The sequence below is a fragment of the Simochromis diagramma genome, unplaced genomic scaffold (genome assembly GCF_900408965.1).
Source record: "Simochromis diagramma unplaced genomic scaffold, fSimDia1.1 OVJJ01000669.1, whole genome shotgun sequence".
In the NCBI taxonomy this organism is placed as follows: Eukaryota; Metazoa; Chordata; class Actinopteri; order Cichliformes; family Cichlidae; genus Simochromis; species Simochromis diagramma.
The window spans coordinates 2658587-2685829 of record NW_024387458.1 but is presented as its reverse complement, the minus strand read 5'-3'; the positions used below and the strand labels follow the sequence as shown (position 1 = coordinate 2685829).

General features: G+C 39.5%; 3 protein-coding genes across 4 annotated transcripts; 2 read left to right on the top strand and 1 right to left on the bottom strand.

Annotated features, from left to right (window-relative positions):
- The first annotated feature begins 5484 nt into the window (after window positions 1-5484).
- On the top strand, window positions 5485-8570 carry oxld1 (oxidoreductase-like domain containing 1). Of its 2 annotated transcripts, none has more exons than XM_040014397.1 (2): window positions 5485-5824; window positions 6610-8570. In XM_040014397.1, exons 1-2 carry the CDS (start codon window positions 5774-5776, stop codon window positions 6955-6957), a joined length of 399 nt encoding a protein of 132 aa, XP_039870331.1. In that variant the 5' UTR covers window positions 5485-5773; the 3' UTR covers window positions 6958-8570. The 2 variants fall into 2 exon arrangements, with proteins under 2 accessions (XP_039870331.1, XP_039870332.1); XM_040014398.1 differs by having other exon boundaries at window positions 5581-5824; window positions 6613-8570.
- Window positions 8571-13928: 5358 nt separating this feature from the next.
- Window positions 13929-17298, top strand: pde6gb (phosphodiesterase 6G, cGMP-specific, rod, gamma, paralog b). Its single transcript, XM_040014437.1, has 4 exons — window positions 13929-14050; window positions 15450-15671; window positions 15767-15807; window positions 15893-17298. The coding sequence occupies exons 2-4, from the start codon at window positions 15526-15528 to the stop codon at window positions 15967-15969; spliced, it is 264 nt and encodes an 87-aa protein (XP_039870371.1). The 5' UTR covers window positions 13929-14050; window positions 15450-15525; the 3' UTR covers window positions 15970-17298.
- A 4176-nt stretch (window positions 17299-21474) lies between these two features.
- LOC120723128 (gastrula zinc finger protein XlCGF57.1-like) lies at window positions 21475-26155 on the bottom strand. Its single transcript, XM_040014476.1, has 2 exons — window positions 25781-26155; window positions 21475-23595 (listed from the first exon to the last, which is right to left on the bottom strand). Exons 1-2 carry the CDS (start codon window positions 25938-25940, stop codon window positions 22133-22135), a joined length of 1623 nt encoding a protein of 540 aa, XP_039870410.1. The 5' UTR covers window positions 25941-26155; the 3' UTR covers window positions 21475-22132.
- Between the last annotated feature and the right edge of the window lie 1088 nt (window positions 26156-27243).

Below are 27243 nucleotides of genomic sequence, written 5' to 3'. Positions count from 1 at the left end.
GAAGTGAAACGTGATAACTCAACGGGAAAACACAGACACAAAAGAACCCAAAACAAAGGAGCTGGCATGGGAGAATGGAAGTGAACCATAAACAAAAAGAAAAATACATAAAGATAAATATATCAAAAACTATGACCAGGAATGGAGGAAAAGGAAAACATGGAGCTAAAGACAGCGTAATCTAAGAAGATACCAGAAGATAATTACAGAAAACCAAACTAAAAGTTCATAAACTCAAGACATGTGCTTGTTTTGATCCCTTTACCTTCATTTTGAGTCTCTTAGTTCTTGTTCTGAGACTCAACTTGTGCTGATTCTATTCTTCTTTGTGGGTTTTTGTGCTTTTTTATGGCTATTTTACGTCTCCTTGCTATCACTTAGAAGTTAGTCTGTGGTTGTTTTATGTCTTATCACATTTCTCGCACTTTTATCGTTGTTGTTGTGTGCCTGGAAAATATTTCCCACCGCGCGGGTGAATGTGCAACAAGTTGTTAGAAATACTCCCAGACCTTTTGTGCACCCAGGCTTTCACTGGGATTATCTGTGATAAAGCTAATCCTGCAGAAAGCCTGCAGCCACTGCAAAGCTGCGTGTTGTTTGTGTCAAAGCAGTTTCTAAAAAGTCAAAACGATGTCTAAAGTTTGAGGCTTTTATCCTTTAACCCTATTTAATTTCACTGAACACTTGTCAGCTGTTAAATTAAGAAACTCCCAATAAAATAAACCCAAACAAAAAATGTGCACACCAGTTTTACTGCTGGTTTGTTTTTTGGTCCTTTGGGCCCCTAATCCAAAAACTGAACGCACATTTTGCTTCTGTTTGGATATTAAACATCGAATCCCTGCTAATGAAAACGTCCTACACACAGAGAAACTTTGTTGTAGTAAAATAACTCAAGACTCATCTTTGCAGCACCTCAGGGAATTCCCAGAAAGCCCAGAGGAGTGCTGAGACTGCACTTTGGGGCCATGTGAAACTTTTCCTAAATCAAAAATAGGGGTGAGGCTGCTCCTGAGGAAAGAAGCTGGTGGAGCTCTTGGAGAAAACCGACCCCTTGGCCTCCACTGCACTCAAATGCCTGGCATACTTAAAAGGTTCTCAAAGCTCCCTGATCATCTTAACCATGACTTTGCATTCCACAAATGAATCAAACTTTTGTTTAAGTTCATGTAAAAGCAACATTTTGTGTAATATTTATTAGTATTTGTTATCATGTGTGTATACTCCTGTGCACGGACTGCATTCAGTCAACACAGTTTAAAAGGCTTTTGTGTTTAGTTTTGTGGCAGCACGTGTAGTGATTAGCAACCTGTGTGTGTGTGTCCCAGTTTCACCCAACAGTCCAAAGACATGCACGTTTAAACGGTGATGCTAATACAGCTGTGGGTGTGGATGTGTGGGTGTCTGACTCTGTGCACTGGCCCTGTAATTGACTGGTGACTGGATCTATTTTCAGTTGTTTTCCATGTCTTGGTGATTGTGTCTCTTTGTTTGTTTTGTGTCATTAATTTGTAACCTCTATTTTTATATATGTTGTCATTAAGGGATTGTTTTGTTTCTTTGTGGTTACTTTGTGTCACTATGGTGAGTCTGATAGTTTCAGATAGTTTCAGTTTCAACAGTTTGAGTGTTTTACTTGTGTTTTTATATCACTGTGGGAACTGTGTCTGTCATTATTTTGAGATTGTGTTTGTTTGTGGTCATTTGGGGTCTTTTTGTGATTGTTTTACACTTTTTGTCACCTTTTATGCCACTGTGGCCATAGTAACCGTCGCTGTTACTTTTTTGTGTCTTGGTGTTTCATTTGTTCATTTGTCTCTTTTTGGTTGTTGTGTATCACTGTGGTAATCACGTGTGTCACTGTCTTTGTGATCGTTTTTGCCTCTTTGCTTATCTTTCTGCATTTCTATATTACAGTAGCAGCTGATCAGATGACCCCGTGTAATGGAAAAAGGCATATTTCTATGTGCATTATGATGTGACTGCATTAATTAGTAACTTCTTTTATTTTGGGAAGATCACAAACTGTCGGGCACACTTCCTGATAACAAAACCTTTGTGGGGTGGACTCTTTTTATGAAAACCATAAAACCGTTATGATAAAACTGAACCATTGAGCCATTTAAACACTGGGTGTGTAAACAGCTACCATTCAAAGACTAATTGTTACTCTTGTCTGTTTGCTCTTCTTTTAAATTAACATTGGCAGCCCTTAATGTGGCCGAATGAATGTTTGAGTTTTCATGCAGCATGACGGCAGCTGAGGGGAGCGCCTCTCCTCAGGATAAGTCACAGAGGGGACTTCTGCTGAGATAACATGCCCCACCACACACCTGGTATCTCATGCCAGGCTGAGCAGCTGCTGTGTTTCCACACACGTTACCATGGATGTGGACTGCAAACACTGAAGTCTGTGGGGACCTCAGACTCACACTACACACACACACAGACATGTCCTCCATGCATCAGGGAACTGGTCAAACAGTTAAACCACGGCCATGCAGAGAACAACGACATCAGAAGGTTTGTCTTCACGTGTGGAGACGTTTCACCGACCAAATCTGCTTTACTGTGGCTGTAAAGCTCTTTCAGGCCACTGAGCCATAATTCACCTAAATCTGGGTCACTGAAAATACTTTGTGGAGAAAGCATTTGAGCCTTTTAGTACAGTAACAAAAAAAGTCAGTCAGTAAGGCCGATAATCCAAACAAGAGGCAGGCGAAGGGCAGTGTCCATAAACGGGTTACTTCCACGCATGAGAAAATCTAACAGGAACTAAAAATGAGCAACAAACAGGAAAATCTTACAGAAGAACAAAAACCGTTTAAAAGCTTGATATTTGCAGAGTGCTGCTCAGGTGGAATAAATACTGGAATGACAAATGAGCTAATGCTACAAAGGTGTGACACAAAAGGGCAGAGCACAGCACAAAGGCTGTAAGAGAGCTGAATGAAGTGTTTGACAAACAGAGATTTCAAAATATCGCCCTGGAAAGCAACCGAGGTGCTTAGTCTGTGTAGATTCTCAGTCATCCAGGTAATGGAAGTCTTAAGAGCTTGAGAAAAGAAAGCAACTGGACTTCGTTGAGCTTGTAAAGATGTTTTGCCTCTCATCCACAGTTCAATTCAAAACAAAAGGTGGAGAGTCCCAGGTAGTCCCCTAGTGAGGGTTGTCCCCTTTGAAGGTTGTCCTGAGGGTCACCTTGCCCCAGATGAGCCAATAGGTCACATGATAGGGTGTGGTAAAGTCCCACGGTGGTTTCACCCTTAACCCCTTGTGATGAAAATAACCCATCCCTTTTTTACACCTTGGCTCATGTGCTGAGTCATATGATCAGCAGTAGGTCAGCGACCCCTCAGGACCACCGAGTCCAGGTGTTCTCTTTTTTCAAGCTCTTAAGACAACCGAGACACCCTGCTCCTGTCTTCAAGTAAAAGGATCATTTGACTTTATTCTTAAAGCATTTTGTTAAAAACAAATCAGTGTGTATCATCTCCACTTCATTCAGAATGAAAAATGTACAATCAGTCTGAATCAAATACCAGACAAATCACCAACAGCTGTGACTTAATGCAAAATGTAAGGATACATTTCAGAGGACTAGCGGTCCCACTACACGGTCCCAAAAAGGGTTTTACATCAAGAAAAATCTCATGTTTATCCATTTAAACATAAATGAAAATCTTTTTATCTACACATGAATCCCCTGGAGAAATTTTGGATACTGCATTTGTTTTATGTCTTCCAGTATAGCCTAGCAGTTAACAGACGGCCAGCTACTGAGATCATTTTGTCTGTCTCAGGAGCAACTGAGGCAAAAATTTTTAGACTCCAGTTTCCAGTTACACACTTCTTATTTTTAGGAGTTTCTTCTTAATCAAATTTCTGTTTTTAGCCTGAGGATCTCAACCTCCTGATCCTTGATCTTAAACTCCACTAAAACACAAGGCCAAACGGAGAAGTGAAGTTAAATGGAAAATCTCCCCCTCCTTTGTTTGTTTAAATGGGCCCACTCTTAATCCATAGAAGGAAAGAGATAACTGTGCGTGGGTAAAGTGCACAATGCATTGAAAAGAACACGTAACCCTCATCAAAATGTCGCGGCTGAATAGAAGCTGTCTGGCCTGATTGGCCACATGCTTTCTGGTCAGTTGGTTCAGTGTGTTTACCTTTGTATGTAAAAGTGGTGCACGGCAGTAAAAGCCAGTAAAGATGAACCAGTGTTACAGTGACTACTTCTAAACCATCTAATCTCTTCTTACTGTCAGAAACAGCTGATTTGTTTTTTAAATAAAGGTAAGTATACCTGAAGTACTCATCGCAGAAACAAGCTCCTCTGTGACTGATTATTTTAATATATGTGACATTAATGTGCGTGCATGATTTCACCACTGTAGCTGTTGAAGACAGTAACTTTTACTAGTTTTATTTCAGTGCATGTCCATAATAATGTTCCACCACTAAGGATAAATATATATATTAAAAATAATTATGTTCTGCAGCATTCAGAATTTCACCAAGATAAGAACTTTATTCATCCAAAAAGGAAACGCTATGTGTATCCACTATCCCTCCTCTGCTGATGTCGACCATCTCAGCCTCGCCTCTCTAGCTTTGTTTCCAAACTGCTCAACCTGACCTGTCCCTTTGATGTATCCATGTCTAATCTTATCCATTCTGGTCATCTTCAGCTCTGCTGCCCCCAGCTGTTGTTTGGTGAGTGCCACAAACCGTACACCATAGCAAGCCTCGCTACTATCTTGTAAACCTTCACTTTCACTTTTGTTGCTATTGTTCTGTCATAACTCAATCAGTCCATCCTGCCTGTACTGTCTTCTTCACCTCTCTTGCACACTGTTCACTCATCCACTTCCACCTGTCTCCTTCTCATTCACACATATGTATTCTGGCTTCTCTTTTCAAAGTATACCTCCACCTCTCCAGGCTCTCTTCCACCTGGTCCCTTCTCTCACTATAGATCACAGTGTCATCTACAAGTATCACAGTCCACGGAAATTCCTGCCTGATGTCATTTCTCAACCTGTCACCAATGCAAACAAGAAGAGACTCATAGCCAATCCCTGATGTAATCTCACCCCCACCTTGAACCCATCTGTCATTCCTACCACACATCTTACCACTGTCCCCCTATATGTCCTGCCCCACCCTCACATACTTTTCTGCCACTCTTGAGTTGCTGTACCACGGCTTTCTCTGATTCACCAAAATGCAGTGAAGCTCCTGACCTTCTTTATACTTCTCCATCAACACTCTCAAGGCAAATATGGCATTTCTAGTACGGTAAGTGATCAAACACTATAACTATAAAACGAATACTGTAGTATTAATAGTAATCATCCCGTCTAGTGAAGACAAATATTATTTTTGACTTTTAATGTGTGTCTTTAATATTTGTCTGGCTTTACTGCCGTTTCTGCTTTGTTTGTATTGTAGAATACTGACACCTGCTGGCCAGATGAGGGAAATATTTTTATGTCCCGCCCAAAAGCCTAATCAATGCTTTCAATTGGTTTAAATTTTACAAAGCCCCCATTTAATTGGGTGATATGCTTTATATTGGCCAATCACCGCTTTTGTTTACAACCAGCCTCAAAAGGTCAGAGTTGAAAAATGGGAAGCTATGCAGCTTTAGCTGTCACAGCAGCTAACATGGTGGAAGTTTTAAACTCCAGGAAGGAACAGCTTAATTAAACATTCACTCTAGAAAATGAACCACACAGACGCATAACCGCCCGTCCTGCCCGACTCTGCGATGCTGTGTGCGGGTGTTAAAGCCGCGAGGTCGTCGGCGTCATTACGAAAGGTTGGTGGCTAAGCTAACGGTTCGTTTAACAGCTGATGATGTCCGTTGTGTTTTTAACACTGGAGTAACTTTACACGGTCACTCGTTTGGGTTGGGAAAGCCCCGGTGTCCCTCCCAGGAGAGCTGAAGGACGTTACTTGAGAAAGGGAGCTCTCCTTAGACTGCCGAACCGAGATAAGCGACACAAACTGGAGGGAGGCTGGAGAGAGGATTTCAGAGAGGCTGGAGGGATTTACAGACCAGGATCAAACCTTTGAACCCTGTAAAGAGCAGATAGGAAATGGAGAGCCTTGAGAATTCAGTCTACTATTATTATCATCATCCTTATTATTATTATTATTATTATTATTATTATTATTGCATTATTATTGAGACCATACTAGGATCAAGAAGTTACAGAGCCCCGGGAACAAATGTTTGGTCCTGCTTGCATCGTCAGGCTTTTTTTCCTTTCTTCAGTAATTATACTCATATATGAAAGTGTACTTACTGTACATGTACACAGAATAGCTTGATTTTAACTTACTGAATCCACCACCATGCACAGTTTCACTAAAATCTTTACAGTGTCTTATAGAAAATGGACGATGGGGCTTTTATAACCCTATTTCTAATTTAAGTATCTTTACATACACACACCTGAAATATGAAGAGATTATTAATATTTAATATTTATAGTATTATTATTATTATCATTAGTATTTAAGAGACTAAAATGTAAAGACAGATTGATGTGTCCTCACCATGTTTCACATGATTTTCACTGGTCCTCTCACTGTCCTCAGCAGTTATGGACGAGTCATCTTCACAGCGGGATTGTTCAGCACCTCCCTGCAGGACCAGATTCGCCTGCTGCTCCTCCTGTTCTGACGGACTGTTCTGAGCCCGCCGACACAGAGCGAAAGCGTGACTCCATCTCCACTTGGACCCCCGCCCAGGGTTCCCCGCCGCCTCCCACGCACTGCTGCATGAGTGGCTGTCACAACTGCGTGTGGATCGAACACGCAGAGCAGCTGCTGGAGTACTACAACGATGGAAGCGAGCGGGCGCTCGCTGCTATTGAAGAGAACGTCCTCGATGAGAACCTTAAAACTTACCTGAAGATGGAGATCAGACTCTTAAAAAAGACGTGACCGTCGCAGCCAGTGGCAGTGACCGCAGTGCTGCCAGAAACCCTTCGCAGGCTGAGATTTTACAGCACACAGTGTACCTCCACATTTTCACCCCTCCTTCATCCTGTGGGGCCCACAGTATATGTCTCATTTTAGAAAGCTGGCAGACGTTAACAGATAAGACTTTGGGTCTTTGGTGGTCATTGTTATGTTGCACTTATCTAATATTTGCTTCTAAAAAGCGGGGGGGGGAGGAGTCGCCATCTGGCAGGTTGCTGGAAATCATAAATATTCAGGATAAAAATACTCTTTGATTTTTACTGGAATCTGTTCAGACCTGCTTTGGCCTTTATTTCATTTAGACAGTGCAGATCTGTCAGGATGTCAAGAAATCTCAACCATGAAAGAAAAAACACAAACACTTACATTTGCAGAAGCTTATTAGGATTATCAAACTACTTCATTTGAAAATGAAAGCAACTCATTGTAAAAGAGTTGGGTCAGGAAGTCTTTCTCCAAACTTCGAGTGTTTTTAAGTTATCTAAGGTTACAGCTTCCTCTGAGGCTCCACAGTGTGCAGAGAACAGATGCCAGTCGGACCCTTTTAGATCTTGACATGTTTGTTTTTTTCTTAAGGAAGTAGTTCATGAAAGTCACAGTGTGAAATGTTCTTTTTCTGTTAGAGCCTTGTTTGTTGGTCCAGTTCAGTTGTGGTCTAATATTTTCTAAAAATGGTCGTGTTCTGTGTCTCCGCCTGACGGTGCTGCTTAGCAACACCAGGGCAGATGTTACTGATGGGGGCGTTCTGTTGCAAAACTACAGAATCATGAACCTGGACTACAAACAGGTCCTCTTAGATTTCTTTGCTGGTCGTGCAGGCTGACCAAAGACAATCCAGTGAAAATAACACTTTATTACCAAATATTTGTAATAGGAAATGTTATTCTCTCTGCTGTCTACTCACACTCAGCGCAAGATTTTCTTATGTGGGTCATATGAGTTGTTGGAAGGTATTATTTCTTTTAATAAAGTGTGTCTTCTGTTAAAGGAGGTGATGAAGTATTAAAGCACATTTCCTTAGTATTTGGAGAATTCAGTGAGGTCTGATTATTGAGGCCTCACTCAGATAAAAAGCTGCCACAACTTTAGTTTCCAACAGTTAAAGTTGTGCACAGACTGCAGTCCAGCCAGTGGTCTGCTTATAAAGCATAACAGTGCATCATAACACAGTCCAACGATTCTCTACATGAAAGACCATCGTTACTGTGAATAAGCATAAAACAAACTAGTCCAGTGAAGAAATAAATAGCTCGAGCTTTCAGGGTCTGGAACTGCAGCTTTTTGAAGGTGTGATGAGTTTTTGTCCCTTTCTAGTGGATGTTTGCAAGTAATAGTTATAATGTGCACAGCATCACGAGCTGACAAGAGGAGCAATGTTTTAAACTTCAGGGATGTCTGAATTGTTGTCACGTGCTGTTTGGCGTTTGATTGGTTTGCATTGTGTCTTTGCAGCATTTGCACATTTGAAGCATCCGAACAACACTTTGCCTCTCTGGATTTGACTTTATTTAAATCATATTAGAAATTAGTTTTAATCCAATGCTTGTTAAATAAATATTTTTTATTTACTGTCAGATTCAGAGTGCTTTATTTTTATGCCGAGAATTGGTGCACACAAGCACACGTGCAAGTTCAAGCCTGAAAAACTTTAATAGCCCCTGTAGCCACTAGGAGGAGCTACATATGCACAAAACTGTCTGCTGTACTGCAAAAATGATATGTATGACGAACTTGTTTATTTCATCATCATATATTTTTATCCAACCAGCTCCAAGTGTTGTTTATATTCTGATGTGATTATAGTCCGAATATTTAATAAACACAAAATCTTTGTGGCTTCAGGAAATTAAACTTTGTTCTTAATTGATATTTACAGTAAGTATGTAAAACACTGCATTGTTCTCATGATGTTAATGAGATTTAGATCTCTTCTCAGGTAATAATGACTGGTTGTGTCAGAGAAGAAGCCGATCACGTTCGGTCCTGCCACCTTGATGACGTCTTTAGTTAGCCTTCTCCCAGTCCCTCTGGACCAGTATCTGAGGTGACCCTGATCTGACTGAGTCAGCATTAGTCCAGTAATAGTGATGCACTATAAGTCCTGATTACTCGAGGTTCAGTGCTGCAGCCAGCCATACAGCGTGCAGAGTTATGCTTTGATCTAGGTTATGCAGCGGATTAAGAATGAGACGTTTCACTGATCATATGTAGAGCAATGACTCTGACGTGATGGAAAACGTTCAAGACAGATTATTGGCTGATGCCAAGGCTGCAACATGCCACTTTGCATCATCGCAGTGGGGAACGTTCTGTGAACAGTAAGCTGCGAGAAGTCACGAGTTAGCGCTAAACAGTTTTCTTGTTTCAGTTTCTTTCAAACTGGCATAAAATTGGACCTTTCTGTAGTTTAATAAACGCAGACTGCCTGTAGCTCAAGAACTCATCGAGAATCATTTAGGCACCAAACGTAGTCGGATTCACGGGTGTGGGTGGAAAACATTCTAGTTAAACTTGTCAGTCATAAAACTGATAACTTGAAAGAATTAAATGTTAACTGCAGATGACTTCAAATCAATGTTCCCTCTAAGCTGCGCGCGCGCGCAATTGCTCATTGCTGGCACGGTCTCTGCGCACAGAAAATCTGCGCTGCGCACAAAAAAATCTGACCTGAATTGAAATTAAAATTAAAACTTTAACAATTCTGTTTTGCAGTGTTAGTCAGTGAGTGACTGGCTGCTCCCGTATGGGATTAGAACGATGCCACCTTATCCCATAGTCCAGCCAATGATGCGATTCACATTCATATATAATCAACGTGGTTGCCAGGCTATGACAGCGTCCTTATGTGCCGACATCGGTGTTTTAGCGAGCAAAGCGGCTGATGTGGAGTGAAGCCACGTTAATGACAACGTGGACAACCACTGGAGATGTGAGCAGGACAGACGGAACAACTGATGGAAAAAGTGTGGACTTTATACCAGTTTTTAAATTGTGTTGATCGGCCACATAAAACCAGAGTTATGATAAAAATATCTGCAATGTTTGGTTTTCTTCCTGAGCACTATCGTTATTTATATTTACTGCAGGAAGAAACGGTGGCGTTTAATAAGGAAAACCTCTCCGCCTGTGAGCAAAAACACCCCCCCCCAGCCTGCTTTTCTATTGGTGGAAAAATGTACCACGTCGACCAATCAAAAATTGATATGGCAACATGGCATTTAGTTGTTTAGGAAGGGGGAAGTTTTAGGAGTGATGGAGATGTGAGAGATTTGCAACGTTTAGCGCAAATAGTGTGTAGTTAGTGTGTAGTGTAGTCAGTAGTTTTATTGTGTGTGTCAGAACAATGAGGCGACTGCTGAGTGTTACAGGTGTTACAGCAGTGATACATCTGCTGCTGTCAGGCCTGCAGGTATCAGGCTGTTGTTCTCCTTCATCTCATAGTGGACACAAATTATTGTTTGGAGCGGCACAAATAATTTGTGTGGCATCAGATTTGATGCAGAACAGCTGATTGTTCTGTAAATAGTTTGAAATGTTTATTTAAAAAACGCCTTGGCTTTGCAAAACTCAGTTACTTTTTTGAAGAAGTAACTATATAATTAATTGCCCAACATTGGTCATTATATACTGTATTTTCCAGACAGAGAGTTAGAGACTCTCTGTGGTCTGGGAGAGAGTATTATAATACAAGTCAGAGCTTTATTAAGAAAGAAAGAAAGAAAGTTGTGTTTTCAAAATTGGAGTTCAAGTTATTTTTACTTCCAGTAGTGTTAACATGCTACACAAACAGTGCACACGTCTGCTGTTGCTCACAGTGGTCCAAGGGACGCTCAGGGAGTTTGTGTGTTCGCTCAGACACGTGAAAAATTAGAGGGAACATTGCTTTAAATGTATAAAACTGTGTCGTCTACAAAGAAAAGAAAGAAATGTGCCAAGAACAGGGCCCCGCCGAACTCCATCAACAATCACTTTTCTTAAAGGATCCTAAAATCAAGCTAATATTGAAACAAAGAGGAAGGATTATCTGAGTCATTGTGATTCTTCTTTCATTAATTTTTACATTTAGATTTGTTTTTTCTTTAAAGCCACAAAAAGATATGAATCAAGGAGTTTGAGACAGAACAGGGTCTAGAGAACGTGGCCAGTACTTCTTCCACATTAGTGTCTTTAAATCTAGAGTTGAAGTAAAATCCTTCTCCTCACATGCAACATCTGATCCCATCACATCTTAAAAATCGTATAGCCCTTTTATCCCAACAGAGCACTTCCCTCTCAGAGTGCAGGATTACTTGTGGCTCCAGGTGTTTTTAAAAGTAGAACAGGAGGCAGAGCTTTCAGCTTTCAGGCTCCACTTCTTTGGAACCAGCTCCCAGTTTGGGTTCAGTCAGACACCCTCTTTACTTTTAAGATTAGGGTTCAAACTTTCTTTTTGATAAAACTTCTAGGGCTGGACCATTTGACCCTGAACCATCCTTTAGCTTAGGCTGCTCTGGGATTTCCCATGATGTACTTCTGAATCTGTTTCTTCTCAATTTGCCCCTTTTCACTCCAGATATACATGTATATACCCTGACTCCACGTATTAACATTTGTCTTCTCTCTCTTGTAGTTTGTTATTTGTCCTGTTTACCTGCTCTTATTTTTTCTTTTGTGTTTTTCTTATTGTTTATTAAATTTTCCCTTAAACTTACATGCAATGTTTTGCAGGTTTTGTTTAAAGCTGAAGGTCAAATGAGTGAAGAATTTCTCTAACAGTGCTTTGTGATGGATGGTTCCAGTTCAATTATTTAAAAGAAAACCGAGCTGCTGTTTGGGATGTCTCCACATGTTCAGTGTGTCTCTAGCATGTAGATAGGAGCTGCTGATGTTGGCCTAGTCCCCTGTTTAATGGAGAGTACTCCCACTGCAGGGTGTTACACTGACAATGTAAAATATTTCTGTGGGTTGGAGGATTGGAGGGTTTCACCTTAAGCAGATGGAGAGATTGCATAACAAAGATGGAGTGGGACTGTGGGGCTTTCAGGAAGCTTCCAGCTTCATCTATAATCTGTTTGAACATATTGTAAGCTGTGTGATCTCATCCTGCATCCTACTGACTCAAATCACTCATTTAATTAGCATTACCTAGAGGATTTCTAAAGACATTTCTGGAAAACTTCATTACAAATACTATAAAATACATAAAGATAATGTTTATATGGCAAACTGCATTTATCACAGAGCATCTTTCCTCCATAATCTATCATTTCCAAAGCGATTCTGGAAGAAATCCTCAGATCCTACTGATGCTTAGAGCTCAGCATCAACCATTTATTTACAGATGAAATGTGTTTAATTGGCTCATTAAACAAAACTGTGAGGCTGTTAGACAAACGCTGCTCTAAAAATAATTTCAACTAATAAACTATGCAAATAATACATTTAAGTTGAAACTAGTTTTTAAAAATCCTAATATTAATTTACAAGATAAGAAAATTAAGTAATTTACTCTAATGATGCAAATGCCTTTATCATTTTAAGCCATTTAGTGAGGTGGCTCACTAAATGGCAAACTAAAAGCAAAAATGCTGTTATTACCTGAGTCCTGCATCGGGACTGCAACAATTTTCCTAATTTGATCAATTTGCTGATATTCTGTCCTATTAACTGCTATTTTTCTCCAGCTATATAAGGGACACTTTTCTTATTTAACCTAATCCAAAATCCCAAACAGCATTCATCGTTGCACGCTGTTCGGCTCTGGTGGAAAAGGGAAAGCAGCTGGTTTTCACTCATTACTTGATCAGGTTTAAGCAACGAAAGCATTCAGTTTAGGAGGTGCAGGAGGAGACTGTGGCCTGGGTTTAAATCATGGACGTAGCCACAGTAACGTGTCCCATCGGCAGCTTTAATAGCATCACAGGGTTTTGGGAACCAGGTGTTACTATAGAGGGACATGCTAAGTTGTCAGCTACATTTGCCTGCTGTCTTAAAATATACAGGTGCAGTGCACTGTTCCTAAGTAACAGGCTAATAAAATACTAGAAAATCACTGACCAAAACTGAAGGACGAACTTCAAAACATATTATTTATTAGATAACTACCACAGAAATGCTCAGAAAGAGAAAGGCCAAAGCTGACTGCTACCACCGAATGTGTTAATCAACGTGGCCTCATGTATGAGTTTAAGGCTTAACAAAATCAACCAGGTGAGTTACAAAAAGAGAGAAACTATTCATAGAGGCCAAAGCTTTGTAGCAGGCTGTAAACATGTTTACTTCTGCTTTAAATTTGCAAATGGAAACTAAAGGAACTACATTTCTGTATTATCTTCATTTTTCTAACATGATCCTTAAAGGAAAGCATTAAAACGCTAACAGCGATGTTTTTTACAACAGGCGGTCTTATGCATGTCTTTCTGAAAGCATCAGTATTTATGTCCCAGGGATGGCACAGGGCTGATTTACACATATTGTGAAAAAGAACTTGGCGAGTGTAGATCAGAGGTCATCAATAATTTTAGTTCGTTTATGTTGTGTACAAGAATATCAGCTTTAGAAACCGCAGCTGCAGATAAATATAGTGCATTGAAAAAGTGCAAAATGTCAATAAAATCAATAAAAAACTGATAATTTTTCCCAGTATGTTATCTTTTTAAAAATATTTCTGTAGTGTAGTTTCTGTAAAATACTCAAATTCAATGTATGGTTACAAAATATGAGAAAACATCTGTAAGACAATAATAATATCAACAATTGTATAATTTCACAGTGAAATTTCTCACTGAAATGTTGGAAGTTGAATGTAAATGTACACAGTTATGCTCCACCACTGTTCACAATGTGCACGTTTGCACCTATGTACACATTACAGTTTAACCTAAACCTCAAACATGTGAACTGTTGACAGTCAAGAAGGGAGGCGGTGCCTCTGTAATCTGTGTCGGCTATAAGAGGGACCACAAGCCCCGACTGGCCCTCACAGCAAGCCTAGCATAGAAGTCCACTCATCTGCTAGACGGATCGGCGCTGCGCTCACACCCACTCGTCTGGCTGTTCTTCACCCAAGCAGCCGGTGAGTAGACCATCATCACCGGTCAGTGCTGATATTCAGACACCGTCGGTGAGAAACTTTGTTGCTCTTCTGCAGCTCTGTGTGTCTCAGTGAAGAACATGGGTGTTAACATTTTTTCCTTTATTAGGAGAAAATAATCCAGATAAAAGAGTTTAGAGCTCCAGAAATAAAAGTAAACAGCGATTTATGGTGTCGTTTGTAATGTGATTAAACATGACAGAGTAAATTAGCGCAGATGTTTCTGACCTCTGTTAATCAACAATTCTGCAATCTATAAACCGACGCTGTTTAACACTCAGTTATCAGTTATTTTTATAGTGCATCTAAAAACTACCTACAGTGCAAACTTACTCCAAACCTGGATATAACAACTTGTTGTTTCATGTACAAGTTCTTGCTTCATTTATTTATCTGACAGATACATTTATCAGCAACCTGGACAGAAAAAATATTTTAAAATGATCTCACAACAAGCACGTTCACTCCGGTTTGGCCTGTTTAAAGCTGTCAAAAAAGTTTCATTTTAAAACTGTGGCTCAACAAAAGCAGATCTCTGAGTGTGTATATGTGAGTATATTTAACCCACACATACTCTTTTCTTTGCTTTCTTTCTTTAATTTACTTTCTATATCTTAATTTTTTTTTTTTATTGTCTAAAAATATTTACTTTTTCTTTGGTTTAGTTTTTCTTAGTTTGTTTTGCCAGTTTTATTGTTTAACACAGGGTGTTTCTCCGGGCAAAATTCAGAATAGAAATTACAGTTGAAACACAAACATTTCCATTAAAGCCTCCTCAGACAGGCTGTGATGGCAACTTTGACCAAACTGGCAAAAACTAAAACTCAGGACGTTTGTTTGTTTGTTTGTTTGTTTTTAGTTAGCATCGTGCGTTAGCTGTAATAACCTTGGTATAACCACATTAATGGTTAAGACCTGTTCAGGCTTGTCTGTGTCATTGGGACATGGTGAGCGGATTTAATCGTTTAGACCTTCAGTGCACAGCTCAGCGTTTCTGCAGTGGTGTCCTTGCTTTAACAAGATTACAAGTTCACAATCAGCTCGAAACAGAGAAGGAGAGCGCACTTATTAACTTGAGCCAGGGATTATGGGTAATTGGGTCATCCCAGCAGGACAAGCTGCAATGTGGTCCACCACATTCAGGTGCTGGGAAATATGAGAGTGTAAGTCCTGGCAGGTGCTCATCAGATCAGTAATAGGATTATTGATGGTAATGTCAAACAGAGGTGACAGGAGCCGCCTGCTATCTGAGACATGGTTAGAGAGTTTCAGATCATTCGCTGCTTGACACTAAAAGGATTTGCAGATAATAACCTAGTGAGAGTTTCTCTTTATTTCTGTGCTTTTAATTGCTTTTTTTCCTTTGTTTCCAAAAATAAAGACTTCACCACCAAGACTTCAGAGAGGTGTCTAACGCTAACAGCCTGCACGCACATCCTCATACATAACTGCTCAAAATGAATCTTGAGCCACCCAAAGCTGAGATCAAGTCGGCCACCCGTGTCAGCGGAGGCCCCGCCACCCCACGCAAGGGACCCCCCAAGTTCAAGCAGAGGCAGACTCGTCAGTTCAAGAGCAAGCCTCCAAAGAAGGGAATCCAGGGGTATGCTGTGAATACTTTTCTTCTTCGGGGTCTTGTTAAAAACCAAATAAATCAAATCAAGTGATTTGTAATTATTGCAATGCTCTTCTTTGCAGATTTGGAGATGATATCCCTGGGATGGAGGGCTTAGGCACAGGTAAGTGTATGCTACGGTTGAAACCATTGGCTTCAGTGCTCTGCAGGGACCTAAACAAGTTCACATCTGTGCTGTCTTTTTGCAGACATCACTGTCATTTGCCCATGGGAGGCCTTCAATCACCTGGAGCTGCATGAGCTGGCCCAGTATGGTATCATCTGAGCCTTCCCACATCTCCCTGCAATCCCCTGAGGATTACAGACCACCTTCATGCACTTCAAACCATCTGCCTCAGGATCCATCTCCTATCTTTATGTGGAACTACTGAACCATTATGAACTGTAACCAACACAAAAAAATGGAAAAAGAGAAAAAAAGCCACACAAAAAAAACTCTTTCTCTTTTCTAACTCTGGATTCTTTCTGTGATTCTGCAGCTCACACACATCTGCTTATGTTTAGGATCTGTTCGTTTTAAATTCTCACCACTTCTCGCAGTAGACCTGCACCGTCGCCCGGCCGCTCTCCTCCTATCTTTCACTATCTCTGTCTCTCTCCTTCCTTTTTCTTCTGTCCTCTTGTCCTCGCGGACAAAAAACAAAACGAAACTTATGCAAGCAAGGCAGCCTCAATTTGAGTTTAAGTGACAGACCCGTGAAGTGGGTGGGTTCCCATTTCATGTGCTTCGGCGCCTCTCTCGCCATCTCAGAGGCTTTTTCCATCGATGCCGAACCTATAAAATTCTAAACCTGAATTCTGTAGAGAGCAGACACCAGTTGCTATTGCTGAGCGTAACATTTCGATGGGATAAGCGTTAATCAGATATCCCTCTTTTCCCTCTGTTTTGACCTTTAACTGCACCCATCTTCACCAGGATTACACAAATCTTCACCCTCATGGTATCTGGAAGTCTTCTGTTAGTTGACACATGTGAAGAACAACCTCTCACCTTATTTTCACAACACAAACTAAGAAATAAACCGCTTTAGTCTCACCTTAGCAGATTGTAAATGTTGAGGAAACCAGTTTCTTCCTTTCGACTACCAGGAGTGTGCTTGTCTCCATCATTTTCCACACTTTTGTTCTGTTAACATTATCCCTATTTGTATATCTCCCATATACATCAGTGTATATGAATCTATGTATTGCATATTTAATACTTGTTTATTTCTAAAACTTGCACACAACACTACTGTGCCCTGTGTGTGTGTTTGTGTATTTGTGTTTTTAAGCTCATTATTTTTAGTCTCATGTAGAGTAGGTTGTACATTTTTCCTCACTGTCCATCATTCGGTCTTATGTTTATTTTATTTCAACTCTACAGTCCTCTCTATCACTGTCATCTTTTTGGCCCATACCCCAAACTTGTGTCTTTCAAAACATTAATCTAATCAAGACAATGCTGACAAGCTTTGATGTAAAGCTGGTGGATGCACTGTAGTAGCGAAAAAGATGGTGGAGGGATGAGTGGGATGGATGTTTCAGTACAGATCTGAAGAGATGTGTAGTGGAGCGTTGTCCTCTCTACAGGACGAGGGATAAAAATAAAGCATAAAAAGAGGAAAATAAAAAACAGTGTGTTATTTTTTCTATTCAGATTCTTTTGTGGTTACACTACACTAAAGCACGTTTAAGTATTACTGTATTACCTGTATTCACATGTATCAGTTTATATTTATGGTAGTGCAGATACAAGTAATAATTCTGCACATGCAGGACTGAGATGTGGACTTGAAAATATTTGAATCGACTGCTATAAATTTACTGGTAACAGGACTAAATGCACTTTAAATCACAAAAAGCCATCCTGAGAATCCGAAATCCAGCAGAAAGACAAAAACAGACCCTTTTTATATAAAGCCCGGCATACAGATAAAATGCTGTGAAGCGACACTATTTACACAGAGTGGACACAGGGTGAAAAGATGAGGATTGTGCTGGCAGTTACAAACAAAGAAGTGGAGAGAGGGGAAGAGAAAACTAACAGATCTGAGGTTACTGACAGGAAACTCTGGGAAAACATTAACATGATGCTAACATAAAAGGAAGAATGTCAATAAAAAACAGTGACCCAGTTAACAAGAAGCCAGAACCCCAACATCCACTTTATATTTCACTTTATTGGTCAGCCTACTATTGTTATTATGTAGTGAATATACTTTAAGTTTTAGAGGTTATTAGTGTATTTATTGAAAGAAAATGACGGCTAATGTAATTTCAATTGATATTTTTGTAATGTCGGCTATTTTTGGTTCACTTGGTTAGAGTAAAACATTAAAAGTACTTGGGGGTATTCAAGTACACTTTAAGTGTCTTGTAGTATACTCGATTATCCTTCTTGTGCTTTAGTACAGCACTGGATAACTAATTCTTTGGTGACACTGTGAGTAAAAAGAATAATTAGTTTGTACAGTGGTCCCTCGTTTATCGCGGGAGTTGCGTTCTAAAAATAACCCGCGATAGGTGAAATCCATAAAGTAGTCAGCTTTATTTTTGAGACCATTCAGCATTAATGAATCAATGGTACAGTAGTGGAGGAAGCAAGAAGAATGATTCGGGTAAAGTTTGACTTATGTGACTGTTTTGTTTCGCTTAATGTGCCTTATAATCCGGAAAATACGGTAACTTCTACCTTCCTTTAGCATGTCCAGAAGTCCACCTTTTTATGCGATGTTTGGCATCATCATCTGCCTTTGACGGTGCAAAACGTTTTGTCGACATTGTTATGTTTGTTGGGGAGAAAACTTACAAACATACACTACAGCACAGAGCCACACTGCTAGCGATCGAAGATGTATGTAAATTTGACAAGCTGAACGCATTCTGTACTGGACTGGAGACATAGCACGAGATTGATTGACAATGGTCTACAGCCAATCAGGGCGCAGAAAACAATACGCTGGTTTTTTTAAAAAAGAGCATGCAAAATTGCACCAAAAAAATCAGCAAAAACAGCGATTCTGCGAAAGGTGAACCGCGAGAGGGACCACTGCGATGCGCTTCTATCTCTTCCAGGTATTGGTTGGGTGCTGCTGCTTCGATTTAGGATGCTCGACATTGCATACACACTGATGTCCTGACAACCATTCACACTAAACTTTCTTTACTTTATTTAATTTGACAATTTAACAGCAACCTGAGACTGTGTGGCCTAAACTCAATGTAGAACCCCATTAAGAAGCTAACGTAGTGGGCTCTCTTCTTGAGGCCTTACTATGTGGGTATTTCAGAAGGAAAGATAATGTAATGCTTTGTAATGGCAGATGCTTTGTCCTGGGCACAGCTCATTTGGTGACAGTGGGGAGGAAGAACTTAGTTTGAACAGGAAGAGCCCTCTGATACAGCCTGGCTCAGGGAAGGGGAGTTATAACTGCTCCTGAAGGTTATTCTTGTTTCTTGTTTGGAGTAGAATAAAGGGCCATGCTCCAACTGATGTTTAACCAGTATTTTACTTCTCTTCACCAGCAAACACTGCGAAAAACCATGCATGCGCACCACAAAGCGCCATACTCAGATCCACCAGTAGGTGGAGACAACACAACATAGGAACCAGCTTAAACATCCAAATTTGAAAATTACAATCACCTTATAAACACATTCCAGTGCGACAGCTACAGGAGTCATCTGCTGTAAATGGCATGGGTGTGATAAGTAGGAGAAAAAACGTTTATACCACAAGTAATCTGATTAAATTAAATTCATTTTTCTAATCACTGCCAGGCTGAGCGGCACTGATTACCGTTGAGCAGACACTTGGATAGTGATAACATTTCTTTCCTCATGTTGATTTAACTGTTCTTACATTGTTTGACATAATATTCGCCTTAGCTTATGCAAATAATACACATAAAACATGAGTCTGTTCAAAGAATGGTGTTTTATTTTATTCACAGTTTTAGTGTGATTTATGTTTCTTTTTTTAACCTGAATGAGGTCACTCTCTGTATTTGTCAGTGAAATGTACAGTATTGCAATATTTGCTTAAGAACCTGGGATTACATGAAAACAGTACAAAGACAAGTTATCAAATGTTAAGACATTTTATTTGTGGACCTCAAGTCTACATCAGCTTCAGTCCATCAAGTCAAAGGAAATTAGAAACACAGTTGTCTTATACAAAATATTTATCAGGCAAATTCACCTTTAGAGCCATCATGAGTGGTTACATTGCATAGTAAAAAATAAATCTGGGAGCAATAATAAAAATCATAATACTGGTAAATAACAAAATGTGTATAAGGCTAAAGGAAGGAGTATTATACGTTTTGATCAACACTGAAAGTACACTTTTTCTCGATATAACACTTTATTTTTAGCAGTCGAGCTACACTTTCCTGCTGTTATTTGTTCTCCATCCAGCCTATTCTTATGTGCTTTCCTGTTATTAAAAGTAATAGTATTATTATTATATTTGATCTATATATTAACTAAATATGTAGTCCGTGTATCGTTTAAGGAGCTTGAGAAAAAAAGCCTCTGGACTTCTTTAAGTTGCTTGAAGACGTTTCACCTCTCATCTGAGAAGCTTCTTCAGTTCTAAGGTCAAATACCTTTGACCTTAGAACTGAAGAAGCTTCTCGCAACTTAAAGAAGTCGAGACGCTTTTCTTTCCAAGGTCTTTAGAATATGATGACCTAGATGACTGAGAACCTTCACAGACAGTACATCCATCCTTTTTCTTAACCACTTATCAAATCAAATGTGACAAGGGGCTGAACCCAGTATTAATCTTATTTGTGTTACTAAATGGACTGCTCAAAAACATGAATTGACTACTATGAAGATGTCAATGGGAAAAAATCATAATGGCTATCTAATACTGATATGGACTGGAGTAATGAGATAGGAATGAAAGGTTGCCTCATTGTTTGAGGAAATGAAAATTATCTTAAGGGGCTTAATTCAAAGACACCTCAAAAATTAAAGTGAAAAAAAGATGCTACAGACTGGTCCATTTTGCCAAGGGCACCAGGGCACCAGTGTGGACCTGCCAATTCTGGTATTTGATGGCAACTGCCAACCAGGCACCACGGTGAGCATAGGGCCCAAGAGGACTTCAGGCCACCCTGATGAAGTCTGTTTCTGATGGTTTGTTTAGAGACATTCATACCAGTGTCCTGCTGAAGATCATTTTGTAGCTCTGGCAGTGCTCATCCTGTCCCTCCTTGCACAAAGGAGCAGAAACCAGTCCTGCTGATGGTTTAAGGACTTCCTGGAATCTCAAACCTTATGACAATGGCAAGTATTGATGACAGGAGAAAATCCGTCCCGGTCAACCACCCAAACATCAATAACGGGAACCTTATACAGCGCTTCCCTATACCCGTCGAACTCCCGCAGGCACAAAGAAATTACGGAGGCTATCACTTATCACCTGACCAAAGATATGGCTCCCATCAACACTGTGCAAAACGAGGGATTTAGGAAAATGATCAACACCCTAGACAAACGCTACACAGTGCCGTCCCGCAACTATTTTTCTATTGTTGCACTACCTGCTCTATACACGCAGTGTCGAGCAACAGTGGAGACAGAATTTCAAGCAGTACAACATTTTACGGCAACAACAAAACGTGAGACATTTGTTGTTTTTATGTTTATTTATTGTTTTTATGTTCAGTCTCAACTGTTACGAAGTTGATGTGGAGTTAATAAGTGCAATAAATATTTATACTGGAAAAGAAAATCGTGAGAGAATCGTGATCTCAATTCTAAGCCAAAAAATCGTGATTCTCATTTTATGCAAAATCGTGCAGCCCTAATTGATGTGCCATCTTGGAGGAGTTGGACTACCTATGTAACCTCTGTAGGGTCCAGGAATCATCTGCTAAGTGTAGTGACACTGACCCTTACCAAATCCCAAAATAGTGAGAAAAAAAATTAGATAAAAGGAGGGAAAAAAGTCATTCCTGTTTTGGGGGTTGTCTCATCATCGCCCTCCTGGTGCACCTGTTGTTAATTTCATTAACACTGACTAATAACCCCCTCTGCTACTTGACTGACCGGGTTAATATCCCAGTGGCTTAACTGACTTGATTCTATACTCTGATTAAAAAGTATTTCTTTAACTTTTTGAGCAATGCATTCTTAACTTGTAAAAGTTGTTTCACTCTACCATCACACGTGACTGGGGAGAATTTACTTCTTTCCATGGATGTTAACATTTTGTCAGCATCAACATTTACCTCGTCATTCTCTAGGATATTTCTCCCTTATGCATTTTTGTTTAAGCTTCAGAAGAGAGACAGTGGAATACAGTAGACCTGTCTGAGAGGTATCAACCTACACTCTCAGTTATCACGGCGCCATGAAGGAAATCCACTGCTCTGATCTGCACCAACACACTTTACAAATATTTTGGACAAAACCCTGTTACTTTACAGTTTCTATCGTGTGTGGACCCTCATGTGTCTCTTCAGGGTTCCCTGTCGTGAAAATGTTACGCCGCAGACATTACAGCCAAATGGTTTCTCTCCTGTGTGAACTGTCATGTGTGCTTTAAGGTGTGTCTTTCGCTTAAATTGTTTTCCGCAGTCATCACAACTAAACGGCTTTTCTCCTGTGTGGAGTCTAAGGTGTCTCTGCAGACATCCCTTTTGGCTAAATCTTTTACCACACTTATCACAACCAAATGGTTTCTCTCCTGTGTGGACTCTCATATGCGCTGTGAGATCACTATGTAGCCTAAACTTTTTATCACATCTACTGCAACCAAATGGTTTCTCTCCTGTGTGCACTGTCATATGCGCCTTCAGAATTCCCTGTTGGCTAAAACTTTTACCGCATTCATCACAGTGAAATGGTTTCTCTCCTGTGTGAATTGTCATGTGCGCCTTCAGAATTTTCTGATGACTGAATCTTTTACCACAGTCGTCACAGGTAAATGGTTTCTCCCCAGTGTGAGCTGCCATGTGTATTTTGAGAGTGCATTGGTGTCTAAATCTTTTGCCACAATTATCACAACCAAAAGGTTTCTCTCCCGTGTGAATTCTCATGTGGATCTTAAGATGTGTTTTCTGGTTAAAGCGCTGTCCACAAAAATCACAACAGAAGGGTTTCTCTCCCGTGTGAATTCTCATGTGAGTGTTTAGATGTGTTTTTTGGTTGAACCTTTGTCCACAAACGTCACAGCCAAATGGTTTCTCTCCGGCGCGTACTGCCACTGATGAATCATCATTTTGTGATACTGTAAAGCATTCCTTTTTAGCCAAACCAGAGGAAGACATTCTTCCCCTCTCTCCCTGAAGTGACTGTTTGCAAAGAAAAGTTTTATTACATTCAGATACTTTAGAACTGTCTTGTCCTTTGTCACTATCTACACCTAATTCAGGTGTCCTGGTTTCCTTCCAGTCACTGTCACTGTCTTCAGTGTCAGGTCCAGAGTCTGATAAAGGCTCCTGCCAATAATAGTCATCATCATCATCCTTAATACTGACTTCAGTCTCAGATAAGCTGGAAGCCTTTTCATCACCATTTGGATGTACATAAATATCTTGATCTGGACTTCTAGCTGATTCCGGTCCTCCACAGTCATCACCATCAGTTTCCATTTTTATTCCTTTAGTTGGGGGGGCATTTAAAGCCTCTGCTTCTCTGTTGCATTTAGTTTTTCTTTGAGAAGTTTGTGAATACTCGGATTTCTCGTCACTGTCTTCATGTTTCACACTGACAGTATGGCCTGGAAACCTGGAGATATCCGCCACCTGCACCCCATTTAGCTGCTCTCCCACCTGACTGGTCCAGAGCTCCTCCTGCTCCTCTTTTATTTGGATGACCTCTGGGTCTTGCGGATCTGAGGTGGGGCTCCATTCAGGGGGAACCTCTTTAATTGCCAACAGTTGTGAGATATCTGCATGGAAAAATAACACAGACATGAGCATTATGAGCAAAAAACTACAGCTGCAAAGGGAGAGATGCCAAACTGTGTTTCATTGTTCTGGTAACAGTGACAATAAAGATCTATCTATCTATCTATCTATACTAGTGGTAATTAAAGTAAAATTGGTAAAAATGGTAGTGATAACAAAGTAAATGGAATGAAATTAATAACTAAAAAAACGTAGTTATAGTTATAAAGTTAATAACCAAGTCACACAGGAAGCTCATGTGTGACTGTGACGGTACATGACTGATATCTGATTTGACACTACTACCAGAACCACAAAAGAATGTGGCTGTTTTCTAATTTTACAATCCATCTGGAAAAGAATAAGAAAAAATTGTTATTATAGCTATACAGAAGAAGAATTGCTTACTTAGTGCTAGGCAATTCCACGCATGCTATGACACTTCTGATTTCACTACACAAGCAAACAGAAAAAAGAGAGTTTAACTGGTTTATCAGTAATAAAAAGAATAACTGCTCACTTGAAGCACTGAGAAGCACACTGAGAGGTGATCTGTATCAACCTCATACATTGGTCAAATCATATGATGCAGAAAAAAATGCAATGAAATGATAATCATAATCCATTAATAACTTTTTAAGCATGGCAAAAATCCCACAAAGGCTGGTGAGGTGCAGACATTTTTAGCACTAATAATTGCAGATTCAAATGAGCTACATCCAAGAATAGTAAAGAGGGGTGGAGAATGAAAAAAAGAGAGCAGAGACTCTCAGCAGTTAACAATCTATTAAAGATCATTAGGATCCCACATGAGGAATTGGAAAGTGTGGCTAGGAAGAAGAATGTCTGCAATGCCCCGGTGGATGGATGAATGCCCTGCAGTGTGTGAGCTGCTGATGTTTTACAGACTTTGGCTTGTTTTCAGGTGATTACCAATGTCTGTTTTGGTGTGGATTAATTTCTAAATAAAGGCCCATGCAAGAAGAAATAATTTGAATTATAATACTAGTACTACAATATACTGTGAAACCACCAGGGTCCTAAAAGTGCAGTGGCACAACTTTTAGGTCACACCACCTAAAATTGAAAAAAAAAAAAAAAAAAAAAACAGTCAGCAGAAAACAGGAAATAAAAACTGGATTTTGTTCTCAGTGTTCACTCTTGAGTAATCCATCCACTCCAGCCTTCTCTCTCTCTGCCAGTTTTTTTGTCTCTACAGCACTTCCAATATATTTCTGCTTTAACCTTTTGTTATGTTTTTTTTTTTTTTTTAGAAGAACATGGTTTTGGTTAAAGACGTCTTTTGCAAATAAAAAAAATAACAGTCTCTTATTTGTTCAGAAGTATATTTATGCTGCACACAAATATTTAAGATATGAAGCCACCTTTAGTAGAGCCTTTATGGACGCTTAGAAGCAGACTGAATTTAGTCCGAGATTAAAGAGCTGCAGTTAGTCTAAAAACATTCTTGCCTACAATATAAACACCAGGCCTGATTTATTTCTAGAAATATTGATCAATCACGAAATGTGAAGACTAACAAAACATATTTACAGATTCAAAGTCCTCACAGTCATACACCTGACACATCAGTGATACTAAGTTCTGATGTCTTCACCTTTGCTCCACAGAAAATGTCCTGTTGTATGGAGGTTAAACTATAAATGGAACATAAATAAGAGACTGCAGGTTTTTGATGTAAACATTCATAATCTATCGTGTCATACAGGGGCACACTTAAACAATTAAAGGCAGTATAATCTCAGTAGAACAAGTACATAAGTTCATACTTGTGAAATTCTTATATTTGTATTACATGCCTTATAACATATTAAAGGCACACTGACAGTTTGCAGTCAGGCATCCACTATGTTAGAGTCTCTTTGAGCTTTTAATTAAGTAAAAACATATCCCAAACTTTGGCTTGCACTGAGGCTGAACTACAAAATAACCCTGTTGTGTACCCACTGTAAACCGTCCGGGTGCTGCTCTGTACTGTTGCCGTTCAGTTCCGTCTTTTACAGCGTTTAAAAAAAAGGAAAAATAAAGTGAAAAACTGTTTTTGGTATTTGTGAACATATTCCGCTTTACAGAAGCTTTTTATGTGAATCTTCTTCTTTACTAAGCCCTAACGTCCGCCTTTTCACCAGTAGAAACACTCCACATTAAATCTGTGATGATCCTTACCATCTGTCTGCTTTACATCCAGCTGCTGATGGACTCCCAGCGGTTTACTGTCCGGGTTGTCTTTAAAACGAACACTTTCAGTGTCGTGCTGCTGACAATATTCCTCTTCGTTCATAGTGTCCGCATTTGTTCTGTTCTTTAAAATAAACTGGAGGCTCATTTGAGATGAACCAGGCCTGCGCAGGACCGATCACCTCCGCTCACAGTTAAAGAAGCGCTGGCTTCATTTTCTGTCCTGCTTCTACATCCGTGGATGTATTATATAAGAGCGGGATGCAGATTCCAACAGGGAATCCACTCTCCTGAATCCTTTTGTTAAAAGATTTGTTGCCGTCTCCGCTGGTTTTTGAGCAGGCATCGGCACGGACACCTTTAGTCTCCGTCACCATAGTAACTACAGGCCTTGCAGCAGCAGCAGTAAACAGTTACACCACATAAACGTACATGTCAAAGGCAAATATTAAAAGATAAATATATGTTTTAAATATATCATATTACTAGGAAAATAAGTATTGTAAAAAATAATATTATATATTAAATAAATAATAAAGAAACAAAATAAATTATAATATTATAAATACTGTAAAATAATAGTTAAATTCATTTTTTTATTGTGTTTTTTAGTTGTATTAATTTTTAAGTAAAAAAAAGATCACAAATGTTAAATGTTTAGCTATGAACAAATTACATATTTACAATCATGTTGTTTGCAGCATTTGTGAAATTTTTCAGTTTTTATAGACACGTTCAAAATTTTAGTCACTCAATACAAAAATGTTATTCCTGGTAGAAGTTTGAATTAACAGGATTAAAAGGAAGTCGCTTGATTGCATTTGTGAACGTCTTCAGGAACGGACAGATCGTTTTATTTTTAGCAATGATACAGCTATTAAAGCGCCGGGGTTTTAATTAAGAGTTTAAAATAATATATTAAAATAGGCCCTATCTAAGCTATTTATTTCCCATTTATTCTTTCCAATCTTGCCATTTATTTTTATTAGTTCTAATTAGTAGCCCAACTAATGAGAATTTACGTACTTTTAACTCAACAGCTGAAACAACTTGGACATCTGTGATCCAAACAGTTCTTACTCTTTCCATTCATGTCTATAGAGCAAAACTAGTTTCTATCCGTTACAGTAAAATCAGGCCGATGTGATATTTCTGCCACTAATTTTAATTTGTGTGCTGTATCAGTCTCCATTATTTCCATAAACATTATCCACTGATTAACACTGATCAAAACGTGACTTCTTTTTTTATTAATCCGACTGATCAGTTCTTTTCTCCATATATGTTTTATTGGAAGCCACAACCTCCCCTGTTGTTCAGGCAGATGTCGCCCTCTGCTGGCCTGCTAAAAGAAAAGCACTAGTACTACTCGTACCAATTCAAATTTATCCTACCATGAATACGAGGGGTGTGGCTGTCCTCTGACGTTTTCCGTTTTTGAATTAATTTAT

What these genes read in the sequence shown, in the direction of transcription:
- LOC120723128 (XM_040014476.1), bottom strand. Translation starts at nt 25,940, where the DNA reads ATGAGCCTCCAGTTTATTTTAAAGAACAGAACAAATGCGGACACTATG. An exon ending in GGATGTAAAGCAGACAGATG is followed by an intron (nt 23,596 to 25,780) that starts GTAAGGATCATC and finishes TTTTCCATGCAG; the next exon opens with ATATCTCACAACTGTTGGCA.
- pde6gb (XM_040014437.1), top strand. Translation starts at nt 15,526, where the DNA reads ATGAATCTTGAGCCACCCAAAGCTGAGATCAAGTCGGCCACCCGTGTC. An exon ending in CCAAAGAAGGGAATCCAGGG is followed by an intron (nt 15,672 to 15,766) that starts GTATGCTGTGAA and finishes TCTTCTTTGCAG; the next exon opens with ATTTGGAGATGATATCCCTG. An exon ending in GATGGAGGGCTTAGGCACAG is followed by an intron (nt 15,808 to 15,892) that starts GTAAGTGTATGC and finishes GTCTTTTTGCAG; the next exon opens with ACATCACTGTCATTTGCCCA.
- oxld1 (XM_040014397.1), top strand. Translation starts at nt 5,774, where the DNA reads ATGCTGTGTGCGGGTGTTAAAGCCGCGAGGTCGTCGGCGTCATTACGA. An exon ending in CGTCGGCGTCATTACGAAAG is followed by an intron (nt 5,825 to 6,609) that starts GTTGGTGGCTAA and finishes CACTGTCCTCAG; the next exon opens with CAGTTATGGACGAGTCATCT.